This window comes from Bos taurus, chromosome 4 (genome assembly GCF_002263795.3).
Source record: "Bos taurus isolate L1 Dominette 01449 registration number 42190680 breed Hereford chromosome 4, ARS-UCD2.0, whole genome shotgun sequence".
NCBI classification, from domain to species: domain Eukaryota; kingdom Metazoa; phylum Chordata; class Mammalia; order Artiodactyla; family Bovidae; genus Bos; species Bos taurus.
Genome location: NC_037331.1, coordinates 99,512,403 through 99,529,520, shown reverse-complemented (window position 1 = coordinate 99,529,520; position 17,118 = coordinate 99,512,403). Strand labels below are relative to the sequence as shown.

At 48.1% G+C, this 17,118-nt stretch overlaps 1 protein-coding gene across 1 annotated transcript in view; it reads left to right on the top strand.

The window, feature by feature from the left end:
- Window positions 1-4,015: 4,015 nt before the first annotated feature.
- SLC13A4 (solute carrier family 13 member 4) overlaps window positions 4,016-17,118 on the top strand; it is a 41,849-nt gene continuing 28,746 nt past the window's right edge. Inside the window, exons 1-2 of the mRNA NM_001076884.1 lie at window positions 4,016-4,222; window positions 10,287-10,415. Of these exons, the coding sequence (NP_001070352.1) occupies window positions 4,124-4,222; window positions 10,287-10,415 (228 nt within the window). The 5' untranslated portion in view covers window positions 4,016-4,123. The remainder of the gene's footprint in view (window positions 4,223-10,286; window positions 10,416-17,118) is intronic.

Genomic DNA, 17,118 nt, shown 5'->3' with positions numbered 1-17,118 from the left:
TCCAGGCAAGAATACTGAAGTGGGTTGCCATGCCTTCTTTCAGGGGATCTTCCCAACCCAAGGATCAAACCCACATCTCCTGCAGCTCCTGCATTTCAGGTGGATGCTTTACCACTGAGCCACCAGTGAAGCCAGTTATAGTAGACATTGAAACACTATTTTAGTCTTAATACAAATTGTTTACCCACAAAGAGTTTTACAGCAATGACTTCATTCATAAACAAAATCAAATATTCTTCTCAACACCACCACCCCAAATTGTGACTCTTTGCCTGGAGAGCAGTAAAGGAGTAGCCTGGACAGCAGTGGACTCTCCCATTTTGTCTCATGAATGCCACACTACACACTACAGTCACAACCAGACACATTTGTCATATTCACTCAAAGAATAATTCCGAGTGTGACATCAGTGGAAACTTGCCTGGACTCAATGGAACCCTTCTGCCATTTCTAGATGCTGGGTAATTGCAGCATCTAAAAATCTTGGAAGTTTCTTCTATAGTTGGCATTCTCATGGCTACCTCTGGTGTCCTCCCTCAAGGACACTGAAAAACATCTATAGGCTGAAACTTCCATTGCTGTGTCCTCTCACCTGGAATCTAACTAAAGGAGAATCACATAAGTAGTGAATCAGAAGATATTTCAGGGGCATGCGCAGGGCATGCATGCATGTCAAGTCTCTTCAGTTGTGTCTGACTCTTTGAGACTTCATGGACTGCAGCCCACCAGGCTCCTCTCCAGGCAAGAATACTGGAGTGGGTTGCCATGCCCTCCTCCAGGAGATCTTCTGGACCCAGGGATCGAATCCGCGTCTCTTGTGTCTCCTGCATTGGCAGGCAAATTCTTTACCGTTAGTGCCACCTGGGAAGCAGGGCACGGATCTAAAATTAAATGCTCGTAAAATGGTGCTCCTTACTTCCCTAACCCATTTTAATGTCTTTCTTTTTTTTTTTTATTGTGGTTATAAAACATGTCATATGAAATTTACCATTCGAACCGAACCATTTCTAGGAATACAGTACAGAACATTTAGCTACATGCACACTGCTGTGTGAAAGATCTCTAGGACTTATTCATGTTGCAAAAACAATACCTATGAAACAACATTCCACTTTTCCCTCTCCTCCTGGCCCCTGGTAACTACCATTCAACTTTCTAATTGTTAGACTACTTTTGATGCCTCATATTAATGGAATTTGTCTTATATTTCTGAAACAATGTGTAAAATTTCCTTAAGAAAATGTTTTGTCTGAAAAAATGGAAAGAGTCCTGAAGGTGAACTACTGATATGACTGTGTCACATAATTTTATTTAACAAATATTCACTTGCTCCTGCTGCTGCTGCTAAGTCGCTTCAGTCGTGTCTGACTCCGTGCGACCCCTTAGATGGCAGCCCACCAGGCTCCTCCGTCCATGGGATTTTCCAGGCAAGAGTACTGGAGTGGGTTGTCACTGCTTTCTCCGAATATTCACTTATGTTGTAATAAAATTCTCCAGGCAAAAACACTGGAGTGGGTTGTCACTGCTTTCTCCGAATATTCACTTATGTTGTAATAAAATTCTCCAGGCAAAAACACTGGAGTGGGTTGCCATTTCCTTCTGCAATGCATGAAAGGAAAAGTGAAAGTGAAGTCGTTCAGTCATGTCTGACTCTTAGAGACCCCATCGACTGCAGCCTACCAGGCTCCTCCGTCCATGGGATTTTCCAGGCAAGAGTACTGGAGTGGGTTGTCACTGCTTTCTCCGAATATTCACTTATGTTGTAATAAAAATGTCATGATCGAGTTTCCAGGCTCAGTGGAATCCTTGTTATCTCAGATTATCTCACCAAAGAATTTGAAGTGGCTCACGGGTTTAGCATTGAATGTTGACTTCCACAGCTGTCTGCATCCACTCTCTTTAATGTTTGCCACCAAAACATCACACACATGTCACTGTTCTTCCTGAGTTTCAAAATCATCACAAAAAATGAGGCTTGAATGTAGTAAATATGACAGTCAGTCTTTAATAAGCACTTAAAGAGATGAGTCATAGTAGCTCATCCTCCAGTGGCAAGACAATTTCAAACCAGGTCACCCACAGCTGCTCCTGCTTTAAGGGTCAAGAAGAACTGGTTTTCAAGACTCACCTTTCCAGATTCACTTCACCTTTAGCCTGGGGAGTGTTTTCAACTGGCATAGCTGCAGACCTTAGAATGCCATTTTTGGGTTCTGTGAATTCAAGAACATGAATTTCATAACCCTTGACTTCCCCACAGCACCTCTCAGATCAAGGCAATGCTGCCAAAGACCACCAATTATAAAAGTGTGGGTGCTTTCTCTCTCTCTTTCTTCCTTGCCCCATATCCACATGACCTTTCTGAGAAAAGAGAAACGCTTCTCTTCTTCTATAAGCAGCAGAAAGAGTCCAAAGTCTGCAAAGGCCCTATTCTTGAACCCATCCATTTTTTTCTGCCCTCCCACCTCCTCCTTGCACACCAGTCAAAGGAAGCCTTCGGCTTCTATTTTGGTAAAGAGCCTCAGAGAGAAGCATTTGAACACCTTCTCCAGCCAGAAGGACCATGGACGTCCTCCAAATGCCTCTGAAATAAAATTGGTGTCTAGACTTTTCCAGAGAGGCAGTACCCTTCCCACTCTCCCTAAAAGGTCTGTGGTCTTTCTGAGAGGCTAACGTCCTCTGCTGACTCAGATGCTTTGTATTAACCTGGGCACTGAAGTAAATGGTCTTTGCCACCAGGGAAGTCTGAAAGACTTAATGTTGTACAGTGGTGGTGGTGGGTGGTTTAGTTGTTAAATTGTGTCAGACTCTTTGCGACCTCGTGGACTGTAGCCGGCCAGGCTCCTCCTGGAATTCTCCAGGCAAGAATACTGCAGTGGGTTGCTATGCCCTCCTCCAGGGGATCTTCCCAGCCCAGGGATCAAACTCGCGTTTCCTGCATCTTCTCCGTTTCAGGCACATTCTTTACCACTGAGCCACCAGAGAAGCCTCTTGATGTTGTATCCTCTGGGGCAAATGTCTCCAGGGTTGATGTTTCATTTTCTCCCTGCTACCAGACATATCTTCCTGAGGACTAGGTCAGCAAGTGGCCCTCAAAGAGAAAGCTCAGTGTCTTATGCTTTGGATCGTTAAAGCAGTGTGTTGGGAGGTGGGATTATGTTTACCGTGATGGTCATCACTCCGGCCCCTAGGATGTTTGAGGAACAAAAATAAGCTTTGCAAGTTTCTTGGGTTCTGCGGAATCAGCAGGCCCCTGCTGGGACCAATCCCGAACCACCTTTGGAAGAGATACTGACTCATTCTTTCCAACGTGCTGATTGGCTGCGATGAATGGGCGTGGCTACCGCCTCTGTCCCGCTTCCCATAGGTGAAGGAGTGTTAAGGTGGGCCTCTAGCAGGATTTTGTCCCGTGACGGAAAAAGGAATGTCTTGGGGACTTTTTTTTTTTTCCTGCTCTGGAGGCCCAGGCTCAAGGCAAATTTATAATGGGAAACCAATTAGAAGGAAAGAAGTCTGAACAGAGTTAAGGTGCCAGGTCCTGGGAGAAGAGACCAGCATGCTCTGCTGACAACCCTGGGGGTTTGTTTTAAGGGAAGGGGGGCGGGGACGACTAGACTTTTTAAGGGAAGGGGGCACAGCCGGCTCAGGTAGAAAGTGAAGATGGTACTGCCCAAAGCAGGCCATCAGTGAGAAGAATGATGGAGGGCGCCACAGACTCTTGGCATCTTTTATTTTTTCGAAGCTTTTAAATGACTTCGAGGCCAGACAGCTGCAGCAGAGGTGTACTCTTGATCGATTAAGGGGGCTTTTGCTAAGCTGTAGAATAAAGTGACTCCATTACTGATCTAGCAAAGGGAGCGAGCCACTATGGTCCCGTGGGTCATGCTTTCCTGCTTCCTTTTTGCTGGGCATGAGGCTATGCTCACCAATCCCACCTAAAACCGGAGGCGAGGAGCCCGGCTTTTGGTGTAGACAGGGGCTCTACCTGCCTTCCTGTTCTGCCCATAAAACGAAAGAGGACTCTTGGAAGCCGAGAAAGGTTGGAGAAGTCTTTCTGGACGGAGGCGAGCGTCGCCAAGCAGCACAGCACTTGGCTGGCGCGGGCTCCGAGGGGCGGAGGTCCAGGATGGGCTTGCTGAAGGGACTTCTCGGAGCCAGGAAGCTGCTGCTCGTCATCCTCGTGCCGCTCCTGCTGCTGCCCCTGCCCATGCTCCACCCCAGCAGTGTGAGTACCGGCCCGTCCCCTCCGGGGGCCAGGGGGTCAGCTGGGAGGTCAGAGGGGAGGTCGCTGGAGGGAAGAGGGGCGCTCAGTGCAGAGTTCAGCATGCTCTTCTGTCGGTGTCAAGAAGTGGAAATGCTTTCCTGGAGGAGGCTCACATGCTTTCTGCCCCAAAACTGCCATTTTCAATCCCCAGTTCCCCCAATCTTATGGCCCCCAACCGGGAGTGAGATAAGAAGAGGGGGTGGGTCATTGGCTGAAGTGGCCCGTCAGTGGGCTAGGTGAACACCGATAAGGATGCTCTGGACAGCGGTGTTTGCCAGGAGTCAACATGTGACCATGGCATGAGAGAGCGACTGGACATGCAGGAAGATCTCCCCATAGAGGAGGGGGCAGGGAGGGAGGGGATTGTGGACCCCAGCCTGGCGTGTGCTGGGGAGCAGTCCCCAGCCGGGCTCTTGTCCATCGAGCCAGGGTCCTTGGGTGACCCACAGTGGGCTCTAATAACCACGATTGGAAACTTAGTAAGTTCCTCCTGAACTTTAAGTTGAAAGTGGAACCTGGCTGCCTGCCCTGGCCCCATGCATATGGCCCTTTGATTATCTGTATCCTCTCTGTTTCCTTCTCTGAGCGGTGGAAGGAGAGACAACAAATGACTTGATTTAGAAAAAAAAAAAGAGTAAGAGCCCGCAGCTCTAGACAGTGACCGAATTTTTTTGTCCAGGTTGGTGTGAGCCGAAGACCCAGAGCTTCCCTTTCTTTCTTTTCTCTGGCTCCTTTTCTCCTCCTCCCCCGCCTCTCCTCCCCATCCCTCCTCCTGCGTCCCTCCTCCTCTCCCTCCTTGTGTTCCCTCTCTTCCTCCTTGGCCTTCTCCTCCTCCCAGTGTCTTTACCCCTTTCCCCAGCTGGCACTACCCTTGAGACTTTAGGAAAAATAAGCCAAGAAAGGTTAATCATGTTTGTGGGAGGGGAAGGGCTGTCTTTCCATTCAGCTCCCTGAGTAACTTAGTAACCAAAAGTAATTACAAAGTTAGAGGGGATTAGGACTGTTTCTTAAAAACAAACTGGTTTAAATCTTCAGTAGAACAAATACCTCAGAGTGCCAGGGAGCCGCTGATGAAAGCCGGGCTGGGATTAGCAGACAGTGATTGGTGCTGACAGTTTTCCTGGCTGACATACTAGTCTGCTTTTGGCTTTGTCCCCAATAGGGTGATTTTCATTTCTGTCCATATTGTTGTTTTGTTTTACTCAATGTCAGATGGATTTAGGGAATGCCAGCCAAGTGGCACCCACTCTTCTCCATGGCAGCATCAGGCACCCCCATCCCCCACCCCACAATTTTCCTAAGTCAGCTCTGTCTCTGGGGACCATGACTGCAGAGCGGTGTTGCCATTTCATTCTGGGAGCCTGTCTTTGAGCTTCTCGGTTAACAATGCCTAGTGAGAAGAACCCATGAGAAGAAAAAGAACAGAAAAACAAATCATTGAAGAAGGCAAAATCATCCATAAATTTTGACAGAAGAGGGATGTTGTGGGGGGAGAAAAGAGAAGAGAAAAGGAAGGAAAGGTGAGCCTCTGCTCTGTTGGGGTCTATACATAATTTTTGAATAGGTTTTTAAAGATGGACTCACTAAGATCAAGAGGCACTTGACTTAAGCCCTTCACTGACTTATCGCCTTCTGTCCAACTGAGTTTCACCTTAGGGTAGGGACAGCCACACTGGTGACATTTGGTGGGGGGTGGAGGGGAGGGGAGAGAAAATTCTCTGTCACAAGGGAAGGACCATGCTGGTTACTGTAGGATGTTCAGCAGCATTCCTGGTCACTGCCTGGTAGGTGCCAGTGCAGCCCCTGCCATTGTGATGGCCAGAGATGCTTCCAGATGCTTACAACATCCCCTGGGGGCCAAAATCACCCCCAGATGAGAATCAGTACCTTCAGAAAATGGGCTTCCCTGGTGGTCCATTGGTGAAGAATCCACCTGCCAATGCAGGAGACATGAGTTCGGTCTCTGGTCCAGGAAGATCCGTTGGAGAAGGGAATGGCAACCCACTCCAGTATTGTTGCCTGGACAGAGGAGACTGGTGGGCTATAGTCCATGGGGTCGCAAAGAGTCAGATACAACTAAGGGGTTAAATAACAGCAGAGCTTCCCAGTCTGTGATAACGGGGTTGGGAGGGTAGATGATTCGAACCCCCTACAACCTTTGGGACCGCCAGGTGGAACCTGGGTGGACCAAGCCCTCAGAGGTGAATGCAGCCTGCTTGCCACTCTCCCCTGCGTGGCCCGCAGCGGCGATTCCTCCGTGGGTCACAGTGTCGGTAAGATGCTACTTCTCTCTGCAAGGAGGAGGCACATCACAGAGGATGCGGTCACAGCACCCACAGCTGGCACAGGCCACCGCAGAGACTGGCTCCCGTCACTTCAGCCCCCTTGCCTCACACTTACATTCTGATATTTAATCCTTGAGATTCCTAAACGGCCTTGTTTTCTCTGGACTGGAGCTGAGAGGAGTGACCTAGGCAGAAGGTCCTGGCCTGTAGTTCTCATGGTCCTTCAAGGGACAAGCCACAGCTACATTTTGGGAAGGATTAGAAGGACCTCCCAATTTTTCTTGCCCAGCTCCCTAGAGCCAGAGGCCCAGACTTGGACCCCTGTATGACAGAAGAGGAAGTGGAGGCCGGGGCAGGGGTGCATCCATAGCTAAGCCCAGCTTCAGCGTCCCAGTGGGATAAAAGTTATACCCAACTCCGAGACTAAATTCTCAAAAGCCCTTGCAATCATTTATGACACCAAATAACCAGAACTCAAGCTCCTTCCAGTGGGGTTTCATCGAGCTGGTCGAACTGTGGGGAAAGCAGCAGATGCAAGCACCAGTTGGCAGCAGAGTCAGGAAGCATCTGCTGTGGGGAGACCCACTTTTGAACTCACTCCCTTGTTTGTAAACAGGAGCCAAGAAGAACTGACAACACTATCTCTTAAAGGCACTGCGTGAATACATACCAATACATACTTGCTGACCAGGGGCAGTGATAAGGGGCTGGGGGCTTCCAGAACATTTTCTTCAGCAGATAAGAGAGACCTGCTAGCCAGCAGAAGAGCCCAGTTCAGTTCACCCAACACGAACTAAGTAACCTGCTGGACCCCGGGCCAGATGCAGGGAACCAGAATACAGAGTGTTCTGGGTTATCGCATATAAGCTTTCTTGCTGAATTTGAAATGGTTGAGAAGAAGCAAAAGGAAATTTATGTGAATTCCATGAATGAACTGAGTGTGAAATGGAAAGGTTATCTGAAGGTGGTCCCTTACCCATTCTTCTAATGAAAGTTAGAAAACTCTAAGGAAAGTTCAGATAAAAATGATGGTGGGAGGGCTTCCCAGGTGGCACTAGTGGTGAAGAACCTGCCTGCCAAAGCAGGAGACATGGGTTCAATCCCTGGGTCCGGAAGATCCCCTGGAGGAGGATGTGGCAACTCCAGTATTCTTGCCTGGAGAATCCCATGGACGGAGGAGCCTGGTGGGCTACAGTCCATAGGGTCACAAAGAGTTGAACACAATTGAGTGACTGAGTGCAAAAAGAGAAAATGCTTGTGAATATGAATATAAAAATACATAGAAAATAAAAACAAAAAGCTATTTTAAAAAATTGATGGCAGGAGAAACTTCCCTCGTGGTCCAGTGGTTAAGACTTCTTGATTCCAGTGCAGGGGGCACATGTTTGATCTCTGGTTGGGGAAGTAAGATCCCACGTGCCGTGTGACACAGTTAAAAAAAAAAACGATGGTAGTTTATCCTGTTCTTAATACTGCTGAATGAAGGTGGCTTGGTCACTTCCTCCAGTAACCTGTTCTAATTCCTAACCGTAGTTACAATCAAAAAGTTTACCTTGGCTTATCTAAATTCTCCTAATTCAAACCAAAATGCTTGGTAGAAGGAAATAGCACTCTTGCATGCTCTCTCTCTCTGTGCCGCCCTCCCTACCCCTGCTTCATTCCTGGACCTGTAATGATGAAGCCATAAGGACTGAAGTTTCTTCAGAAGGAATAAGGGCTTCTCAGAGAGAGAAAGACATTCTGTTTCCTTTTCATCAACTAGAATCAACACCTGCCATTCCGTTTCTTTCCCAGAAAGGAAACGGGAATGAGTGAGCTCAGGTGGGCTGAAGAACTTTGAACCCCTTTAGGTATTTTTATTTCTGCAATAAAGGGAGCATGTCTCTAAGTTGCATTCTTTTTCAAAGGGAGCCTTTCCTTCCCCCACCCCCGCCAGTATTAGTTCTGTTGTCTTATCAGCACTTCCAAAAGTTTTAACTTCTCTCTGATCTTCTGGCCCCAGAGGAAACCTCAGTGGGAGCCCCAGTCAACAATTGCTGGGCCCAGTTCCCATTTCTCAAACCCCAGCCCTCTAATCCATGCATATCAGGAGGGAGCAAGGTCCCATCCAGCCAGGCTGGATTAATCTCCCCTGACGCCCCTCACTGATCACAGCGACCTTTTGTAACTTTTGTGTCAGAGTCTGAGGACACTTGTTCTGAACCCAAGGGAGAGATAAACAGAACAAGGTTTATCAGGTTCCTTGATCGCCAGCCAGCCTCAGGGGAGGTCAGACCTAAGCCCAGATGGTTTCGAACTAGGTATAAACAGAGGAATCCACAGCCAGCTTGAATCTTCTACTCAGGGCCCTCCAGAGTCCATGGTTAAGGCCTTTAAACAGAAACCTTTCCCACCACCATTAATCAGCACCATTCCTGGTAACCAGCCTCACTGGAGCTCTAATTTTTTTATAAGAATATTATACTTTATTATTATTATTATTCTGTGCACCCCAAGGCTGTTCAAATAACAAAGCGGGTGGGCTGGGAAAAACCCTGGTAAATTTCCAGGCCCTCCTTTCCAGGCAGAGAGCAGTCCTATTCCCTTTGTCAGAAGGATGTTTCCATGTGTATCAGGCAAGCAGAATAAAGTCCCAGACTGGTTAGGGCACTGGTTCTCAACAAGGACAATTCCCCCCTTCTCCCACTGCCAAGGGACATCTGGAATGTCTAGAGACATCTTTAGGTTTCCCGGGTGGCTCAGCAGCAAAGACTCCACCTGCAATGCAGGAGATGCAGGTTCAATTGTGGGTCAGGAAGATCCCCTGGAGGAGGGCATGGCAACCCACTCCAGTGTTCTTGCCTGGAGAATCCCATGGACATAGGAGCCTGGTGTGCTACTGAGCACACACACACATTTTTGGTTGTCACAACTGCGGAGGTACTGCTGACATCTGGTGGGTGGAGGCCAAGGATGCTGCTAAATGGTTTACGAGGCACAGGACAGTTCCCCACCCCCACCCTCGCCCCCCAGCCAGGAGTGATCCCGCTTCACATGGCCCAGTTTCAGAATTCACACGTGAACCAGTTACACAAATCGATCTTTGCCTTCAGCCACCCCAAGAACTTCTAGCATCGGATCAACTTGACACCAAAACATTCCGTATGAACTCCTTTATGATATACCTTTATGATATACGATCTTGGATCTGGACACTGCAGTTAATTTCTGTCCCTACCTGCTCAGTTTCAGGGACAAATAGAGCCGTGATAGCATGACTGTCCAGTGGCCTCCCTGTGGCAAACTCATGCAAACCACATGCCAGACATCAGTCTCCCCAAGGAGCAGCCATACCTTCACCCACCAAAATATGATGGCACATGCCCACCAAACTGCTGCCCTGGTGGCTCATTGGTAAAGAATCCACCTGACCGTGCGGGAGATGCGGGTTCAATCCCTGAGTCGGACAGATCCTCTGGAGAAAAAAATGGCAACCTACTCCAGTATTCTTGCCTGGGAAATCTCATGAACAGAGGGGGCTGGCGGGCTACGGTCCATGGGGTCACAAAGAATCGGACGTGACTTAGTGACTGAACAACAACCCAGCAAACTCCTCTGCCACGTCTAGCTTTGCCCCCACCCCCAGGGCTGTGTGCCAGCGCCTGTGGTGACGTCTGTGTGACTGCTGCCTTTGCCCTGGCTCTCTTTTGGATTCTCGGTGGCAATGCTGTCTCTAACCACCCACTTTCCTCCCCTTCCAGGAGGCCTCATGTGCTTATGTGTTGATCGTGACCGCCGTGTACTGGGTGTCCGAGGCAGTGCCTCTTGGAGCTGCAGCCCTGGTGCCTGCCTTCCTCTACCCGTTCTTCGGAGTCCTGCGATCCAGCGAGGTTAGACCACTGGTGGCCCCTGCCTGGTCCCTGCCGGGCCAGTGAGAGAGGGCTGGAGGTGAAGGGAGACTCACAGAGCGTTGACGAGGGGCTTCTCTCACCCTCTGGACCAGCCCATTAGCACTAAGCCTTTGCACCCGCTGTTCTGGACCCCGTGCTCCTTTCCTTCAACCCATGACCTGCACCTCCCTCGAACTGCCGCTTTCAGGAAGCCTTTTGGATCCAAATGCTCCTTCAACCCGAGAACCTTTAGGAACCATGTGATTGGCACATTCAGCCAGATTGCTCCCCATTCCTTTCTCTGTCTTTCGATTGTCCCTTTAGACTCTAAACACTCAAAAGAGGAGTCAGGTCTTGGGTCTTTGGAATCTCATGATAAAGTTGAGCCTCTGTGGAGCAGGGGCTCAATAAATGCTTACCGACAGAGAAACTTACCGTGTTTCCCTGAGGCCTGACAATGTCTTCATTCACTTCCTCTAAAAAACATGTCTCCCCCTTCTTCCCCAACTCAGGATTACCGCATATTCTTTCCTTGACTGCTGTCTACCTAGACTCTGCCCTCTGTTCACTCTCTCTGGCATTCTGACAGAAATTGTCAACAGGAAGCCCTGAGTGGTGCCAAATTTGAGGGCAAACAGTTAAGCCTCTCACAAATAGGAAAGAAGAATATCACAGCCAGACACCAAGAGCAAGATGAAGAACGGTCCTCATTCATTAACACCTGGTTCCATTTGGACTATCTCGTTATAGCACCTGGTCCCTTCTTAGGGTTTCTGAAGAAGGCTGAATGTAGAGGTTAGTTAAGGACAGAGGCTCAGAAGAAAAGAGGAAAGGGACCTATTGTTTGAATGCCCGCTAAGACTCAGGCACAACCCCAGAAGTACTATATTAGTTAATACTCCCAAGAGCTCTACCAGGTAGACATTACTATTTCCATTCTACAGAATGAGGAAAGATGTTCAGAGTTAAGATCACATAGTAGGAAATAGCAGAATTGGATTCAAACGCATACCTATTAGATTTCAGTCTATGTACTTGCTTACTGTACCATCAGGAAAATACCCCATTATTACATAGCTGCATGGTGGGTTACTACTAAGAACTGTGTAACTCTTCACTTGTGTGATATGAGGAAGGAACAGTGAACCTGGGTCCATAAGATGCCTTAACCATGGATAACAACTTTTTGTGAAAGTTCAAAGATAAAATTAGGCCCCCCCTAATTGCAGTTAGTCACATCCTGTAGGAGACCTGGGTTCAATCCCCGGGTCAGGAAGATCCCCTGGAGAAGGGACTGGCAACCTACTCCAGTATTCTTGCCTAAAAAATCCCATGGACAGAGGAGCCTGGCGGGCTACATTACATGGGGTCACGAAGAGTCAGACACAACAGAGCGATGAACTAATTGCTGTGAAGTCACTCAGTCGTGTCTGACCTTCACGACCCCATGGACTGTAGCCCACCAGGCTCTTCTGTCCATGGGATTCTCCAGGCAAGAATACTGGAATGGGTTGCCATTTCCTTCTCCAGGGGATCTTCCCAGCCCAGGGATCGAACCCAGGTCTCCCACATTGCAGGCAGAGGCTTTAACCTCTGAGCCACCAGGGAAGCCCCAACTAATTGCTGTACCTGACTACAAATTAACATGTCCTTCTACTGGATGGACTCAACTGGCCAGTTTTTGTTTGGCTTTTTTTGGTTTGCAACATTTTGGTTTAGAGGTGGTTAGTACCTGGAAAATCCCATGGACGGAGGAGCCTGGTGGGCTGCAGTACATGGGGTCGCTGAGGGTCGGACACGACTGAGCGACTTCCCTTTCACTTTTCACTTTCATGCATTGGAGGAGGAAATGGCAACCCACTCCAGTATTCTTGCCTGGAGAATCCCAGGGACGGCGGAGCCTGGTGGGCTGCCATCTATGGGGTCGCACAGAGTCGGACACGACTGAAGTGACTTAGCAGCAGCAGCAGCAGCACATTAGTTTGTTTGTTGGTTGGCATTTAGTAGTCGTAACAGCTTCAGACTCTCCAAAAAGGATACGATCCCCCAAACGCTCAGCAGTGCTTTTATTCCTGAACTGGGTCTAACACCAGTATCCTGGGACCCACATAAAACTCGCCTGGGACCTGAAGCACTAGCCAGTCTCTCCAATTGTCCCCCTTCCTTTGTGGAAAGAGAACAGGTAGCTCAGGTCTGTATGCATGCCTAAAAGAACAAGCATCAGTATCACTTTCCTTAAGAGAAAAGTATGAACTTGTCTGGCAGGTTTCTCTTCAAAATTGTGACAGCAAAAGCCAATGAGCCAAAAAAAAAAAAAAAAAAAGCCAATGAGTCAGAAGGTGAAAATAGAGAGCAGAGAAAAAAAGTTATAGAAAGAATTGAAATTTAAGTAACATTTTAAAAGTGAGCTAACTATTCATTAAAAAACTAATATCTTTTTATTTCACTACAGGCAGCCCAAAAGCCAACAGCATGCTTCAACCTTAAAGTAGATGATGTCTTTACTTCTCCAAGGGCTTCCTGCAGCAGGATCCTACAGACTGGTGGGCCAATCAGCCCCTCCACACACTAGGGATGTTGCTAGGCAACAGTTCATCCTAGGGTCTGCCCACCTCACCAGTAGGAAGGCTCAACCCATAAGGAGTCTAGGGAGGCAGTTGTTTTCAAAGGCAACGGCACTTTGTAAGGAGAAAAAGAAGACTGTCTGGGGAGAGATTAGGTGTTGTTATTGCTGGAGCTGGAGGTGGAAAACACTGGAAGAGCCAGGGAGCCAGTTTTATCATTTGAGGTGAAAAATTCTACCCCATTGGCCTGATAAAGTGGCTTTGGTTGGTGATGATATTTAACAGCTGGGCTCCAGGGTGCAGTTTAGACCAAATATAATCTGTTTAGTTAGCCTTTTAAACTCAGATTAGAGGAAATGCCAATTGGGTAGAGGACATGGGTGACAGCCCTGTGTGTGAGCCTGTTGACTTTGCAGACAGAGAACATATCTATTCCTCAGCCATTGACTTCTCTCCCATACCAGCACGTGTTTTAGTTTTCTGGGGAAAATGAGGTGGGAGTCTAAGGAACTCCCTTCTTCAGATACAGCATCCATTTGTCACTCCCTAAACCCACCTGTCGGATAAGGCAATGGCACCCCACTCCAGTACTCTTGCCTGGAAAATCCCATGGACGGAGGAGCCTGGTAGGCTGCAGTCCATGGGGTCGCTAAGAGCCAGACATGACTGAGTGACTTCCCTTTCACTTTTCACTTTCATGCATTGGAGAAGGAAATGGCAACCCACTCCAGTGTTCTTGCCTGGAGAATCCCAGGGACGGGGGAGCCTGGTGGGCTGCCGTCTATGGGGTCGCACAGAGTCGGACACGACTGAAGTGACTTAGCAGCAGCAGCAGCAGCAGCAAACCCACCTGTGCTTTCCCAGCCCCTTGCCAGGACTCAGGCCACTCTCTTCCACCTTGGAAAGTTCTCTCCAATCCTTTAAGCTTTTAAAATCCTAGGCAGTTACCCTGTTGCATGAAGCCTTTCCAAAAACTTCCCAACGCTAAATGTGTTGGTCCCTTCCTTTGGACCGCCCTGATGTCTTTGTCCTTTGATTTGTTTAGTTGGAGTATAATTGCTTTACAAAGTTGTGTTAGTTTCTGCTGTACAACAACAGCAAAGGATGCAAATAACAACACACACACACACACACACACATATACATATATGTATATATATATCTCCTCTCCCCCTTGAACCTCCCTCCCACCCCTCCAGGTCGTCACAGGGCACCGCGCTAGTCCCTGTGGTTTGCGGTAGCTTCCCACTGGCTATCTCCTTTACACATGGCAGTGTATATATGTTAATGCTACACTCTCGTCCCTCACTGTGTCCAAATGTCCGTTCTCTACATGTGTCTCTATCCCTGCCCTGCAAATAGGTTCATCTGTGCTATCTGTCCCTTAAATGGTACAGGAGAACATCAGATTAAAACCTTGCCGTAGACGTATCGTCTCTCCACGCAGCTGCACACCTTCTATGTCCTCTCTCCACCCAGCTTCACCCCTTCTAGGATTTACAATGTCTTTTACATCCAGTCCACTCTCACGCCAGCCTCAGTTAACGTTTCTCCACTGCGGTGTTCTTGGTGGCGTGTGTCAGTAGTGTATTCTCCATGTGAAGGAAGGTGAGTGAATAGGATCAGTGTGACCCTGAATCTGTGGCTTCTGTCTCTCAGGTTATTCAGTCAACATTCAGAAAAATATTTTTTTCTGAGTGCTGTACTTACTGTGTGCACTGTGGGATGTTACAGATACCTTGCAGGTGACAAAACATGAAAAAGAAATCTATTTTTGCCCTCTTGAATCTCATAGCCAATGCTTTGGGTTTCCCACTGGGGCTGGATATGTGCATATAAGTGGCTAAATTTTACAGTGATGGATTGTCAGTCTGCTGGTTAAGAGGTCGTTGTGCAAAGCTTAGATTGTCCTCTCTCAGCTGAACTCAGGTGCCGAAAAGAGATAGAAATGGCTCCTGACCTTGAGAAGTTTCTGTTCTAGTAGAGAGAAAGTATAAACCACATGGAGTAACACAGAAGACTCTATGCAGTATGCAGCTATTATTGGCATTGCAGAGGATTTACACAATTTCCTATGAGAGAATGTTCTAGATAAATGAAATTTACCCTATCAAGTGCCCAAAATGTATACTGACTGCTTTTTGATTGAGGTCTTTCCATAAAGCTTTACAATTTCCCTGGTCTTTTAAACAGAAGTTGCTGAACATAAATTAACTTTTCCTTTGGAGCCTTCAGTATTTCCAGGGATAAAAATTTCTCAATCAGAGGAGCCCGTGTGGGCCAGATAATAGCACAGTTGAGTAGCTTGAGTACTGGTTGAATAGCTGAACCTAAAGGATCTTTCATAACATGTTGGCATGGTGCTGGAGAGACAACACAAATGAAAATATGAAAGGCATGTTACTGGTATTGCAGATGACTCAAAGCTGGATGGACCAGCTAATGTACAGCGACAGAATCAATGCTGCCAGGAAGAGGCAATGGACTGGGACAGGCAAAACGAAGTGTAATAAGGATGAATGTCAGCAGTTTGTGTGAAAAAGACCCTTGGCTTTCAGCTGAGTACAGACTCGGTGTAAGCTTTCCATCCAAGGTGGCTGCCAAAATGCAGAGGTCCTTTACATGCAGTATCTCTTAATGGGCTTCCCTGGTGGCCCAGTCAGTAAATAATCCACTTGCAATACAGGACACCCTGGTTTGATCCCTGGGTCAGGAAGAACCATGGAAGAGGGAAATGGCAACCCACTTCAGTATTCTTGCCTGGGAAATCCTGTGGTCAGAGGAGCCTATCTTTTAATCCTCTATAAAGTGACTATTATGTTCGCTGTCCAGGGCAGTAAATTCTGGATAAGTTGCTCATTCAGAGGTGGGTACCCGAGATGTCTAAAATCTAGCTGAGTCATATGAGAAAGGAAAAGAAGCCTCGAGAAGGGCATGAACTGTGGCTTGTGCAGCTCAACACACCAAACTCAGAGGGGCCAAACCAGAACCAGAGGCAAAGCACCATAAGGAAGAGTCCCCTCTTTGGGAGGGAAGACTCTGAAATGGGGACCCCATGTGGTCCTGTTGTTCCTGTCCCTAGAAGCACAAGCTGGATGACTGAATCAGGAACATTAGAGGTAGACTCCATTCCTTGGGTGAGGGCCTGGGCTCTAAGGGCCCTTTGACTTTAGGATTCTATCAAGCATATAAGCACCAGCCACTGCTCCCCTTTGCTGGTGCCCAGAGCTCAGTTCTGTATTTCAGATTTGTTTTTAGGCGTGTTTTTTTTGTTTTGCTTGCATTGTGACTCTCATTACTATCATCATATCTGCCTTGAAAGTCCTCTAAGCCCTTCTAATGTATTACAGTAGCTGGGAACAGTACCTGTGTCAATCAAGTGAGCTGAGAGTCACTGTTTATAGGAGAATGGCATAGAGGTGGGGGCCCAGGGGTGCTCTGGGGAACTAAATGGCATGGTTTGAATACTGAGGCTTGGAAAGAGTCTCAGGGGTGCCCAGGGTCAGGAACTATTTCTGGTAGTGATTACACCTGCTGTCTACCCACCAAACACATGTGCACGCACGTGCGCACTCACACACACACCCCCTCTGCTGTCTCAGTGGCCTACACTGCAGGCCTCTAGCAACTCCCATTTAGATTCTAGCTCCTGCCAGGGCCAGAGAAGAGGCAAGGCAGCTCCAGCTGTAAAAACAAAACAGCCTCTACAGCCAAGTGGTGCTAGAGTCTGATATCCTGAAATCTGCTTCCCTATTGGCTTCTGATCTTTCTGACCCACTGATTCCTGACGGGTGCCCAGACCCTGACTGTTCGTTTAAATCTGGGGGCATTTCATATGCCACTCTCTACTCTGTCTTTCTGGCCTCTGCTTACTATAGAGGCTGACACCCTCGCCCCCTTGACCTTCCACCCTATGCCCTCCCCCCAACATATACAAGCCCGTGAGGATAAACTGAGCATCTGTGCCCAGGCACCTGCCTGAATCCAGGCTGCCCATCACCCACAGCCATGCAGATACCGCCCAGAGCTGAGCCCATGCCCAGGCCACAAGGGGGGCCCAAACCCAGGAACCTACAGATCTTGCAGCCCTTTGAGGCCAACCCAGTGTTTCCACAGGAAGAGCAGAAACTGGGGGCACC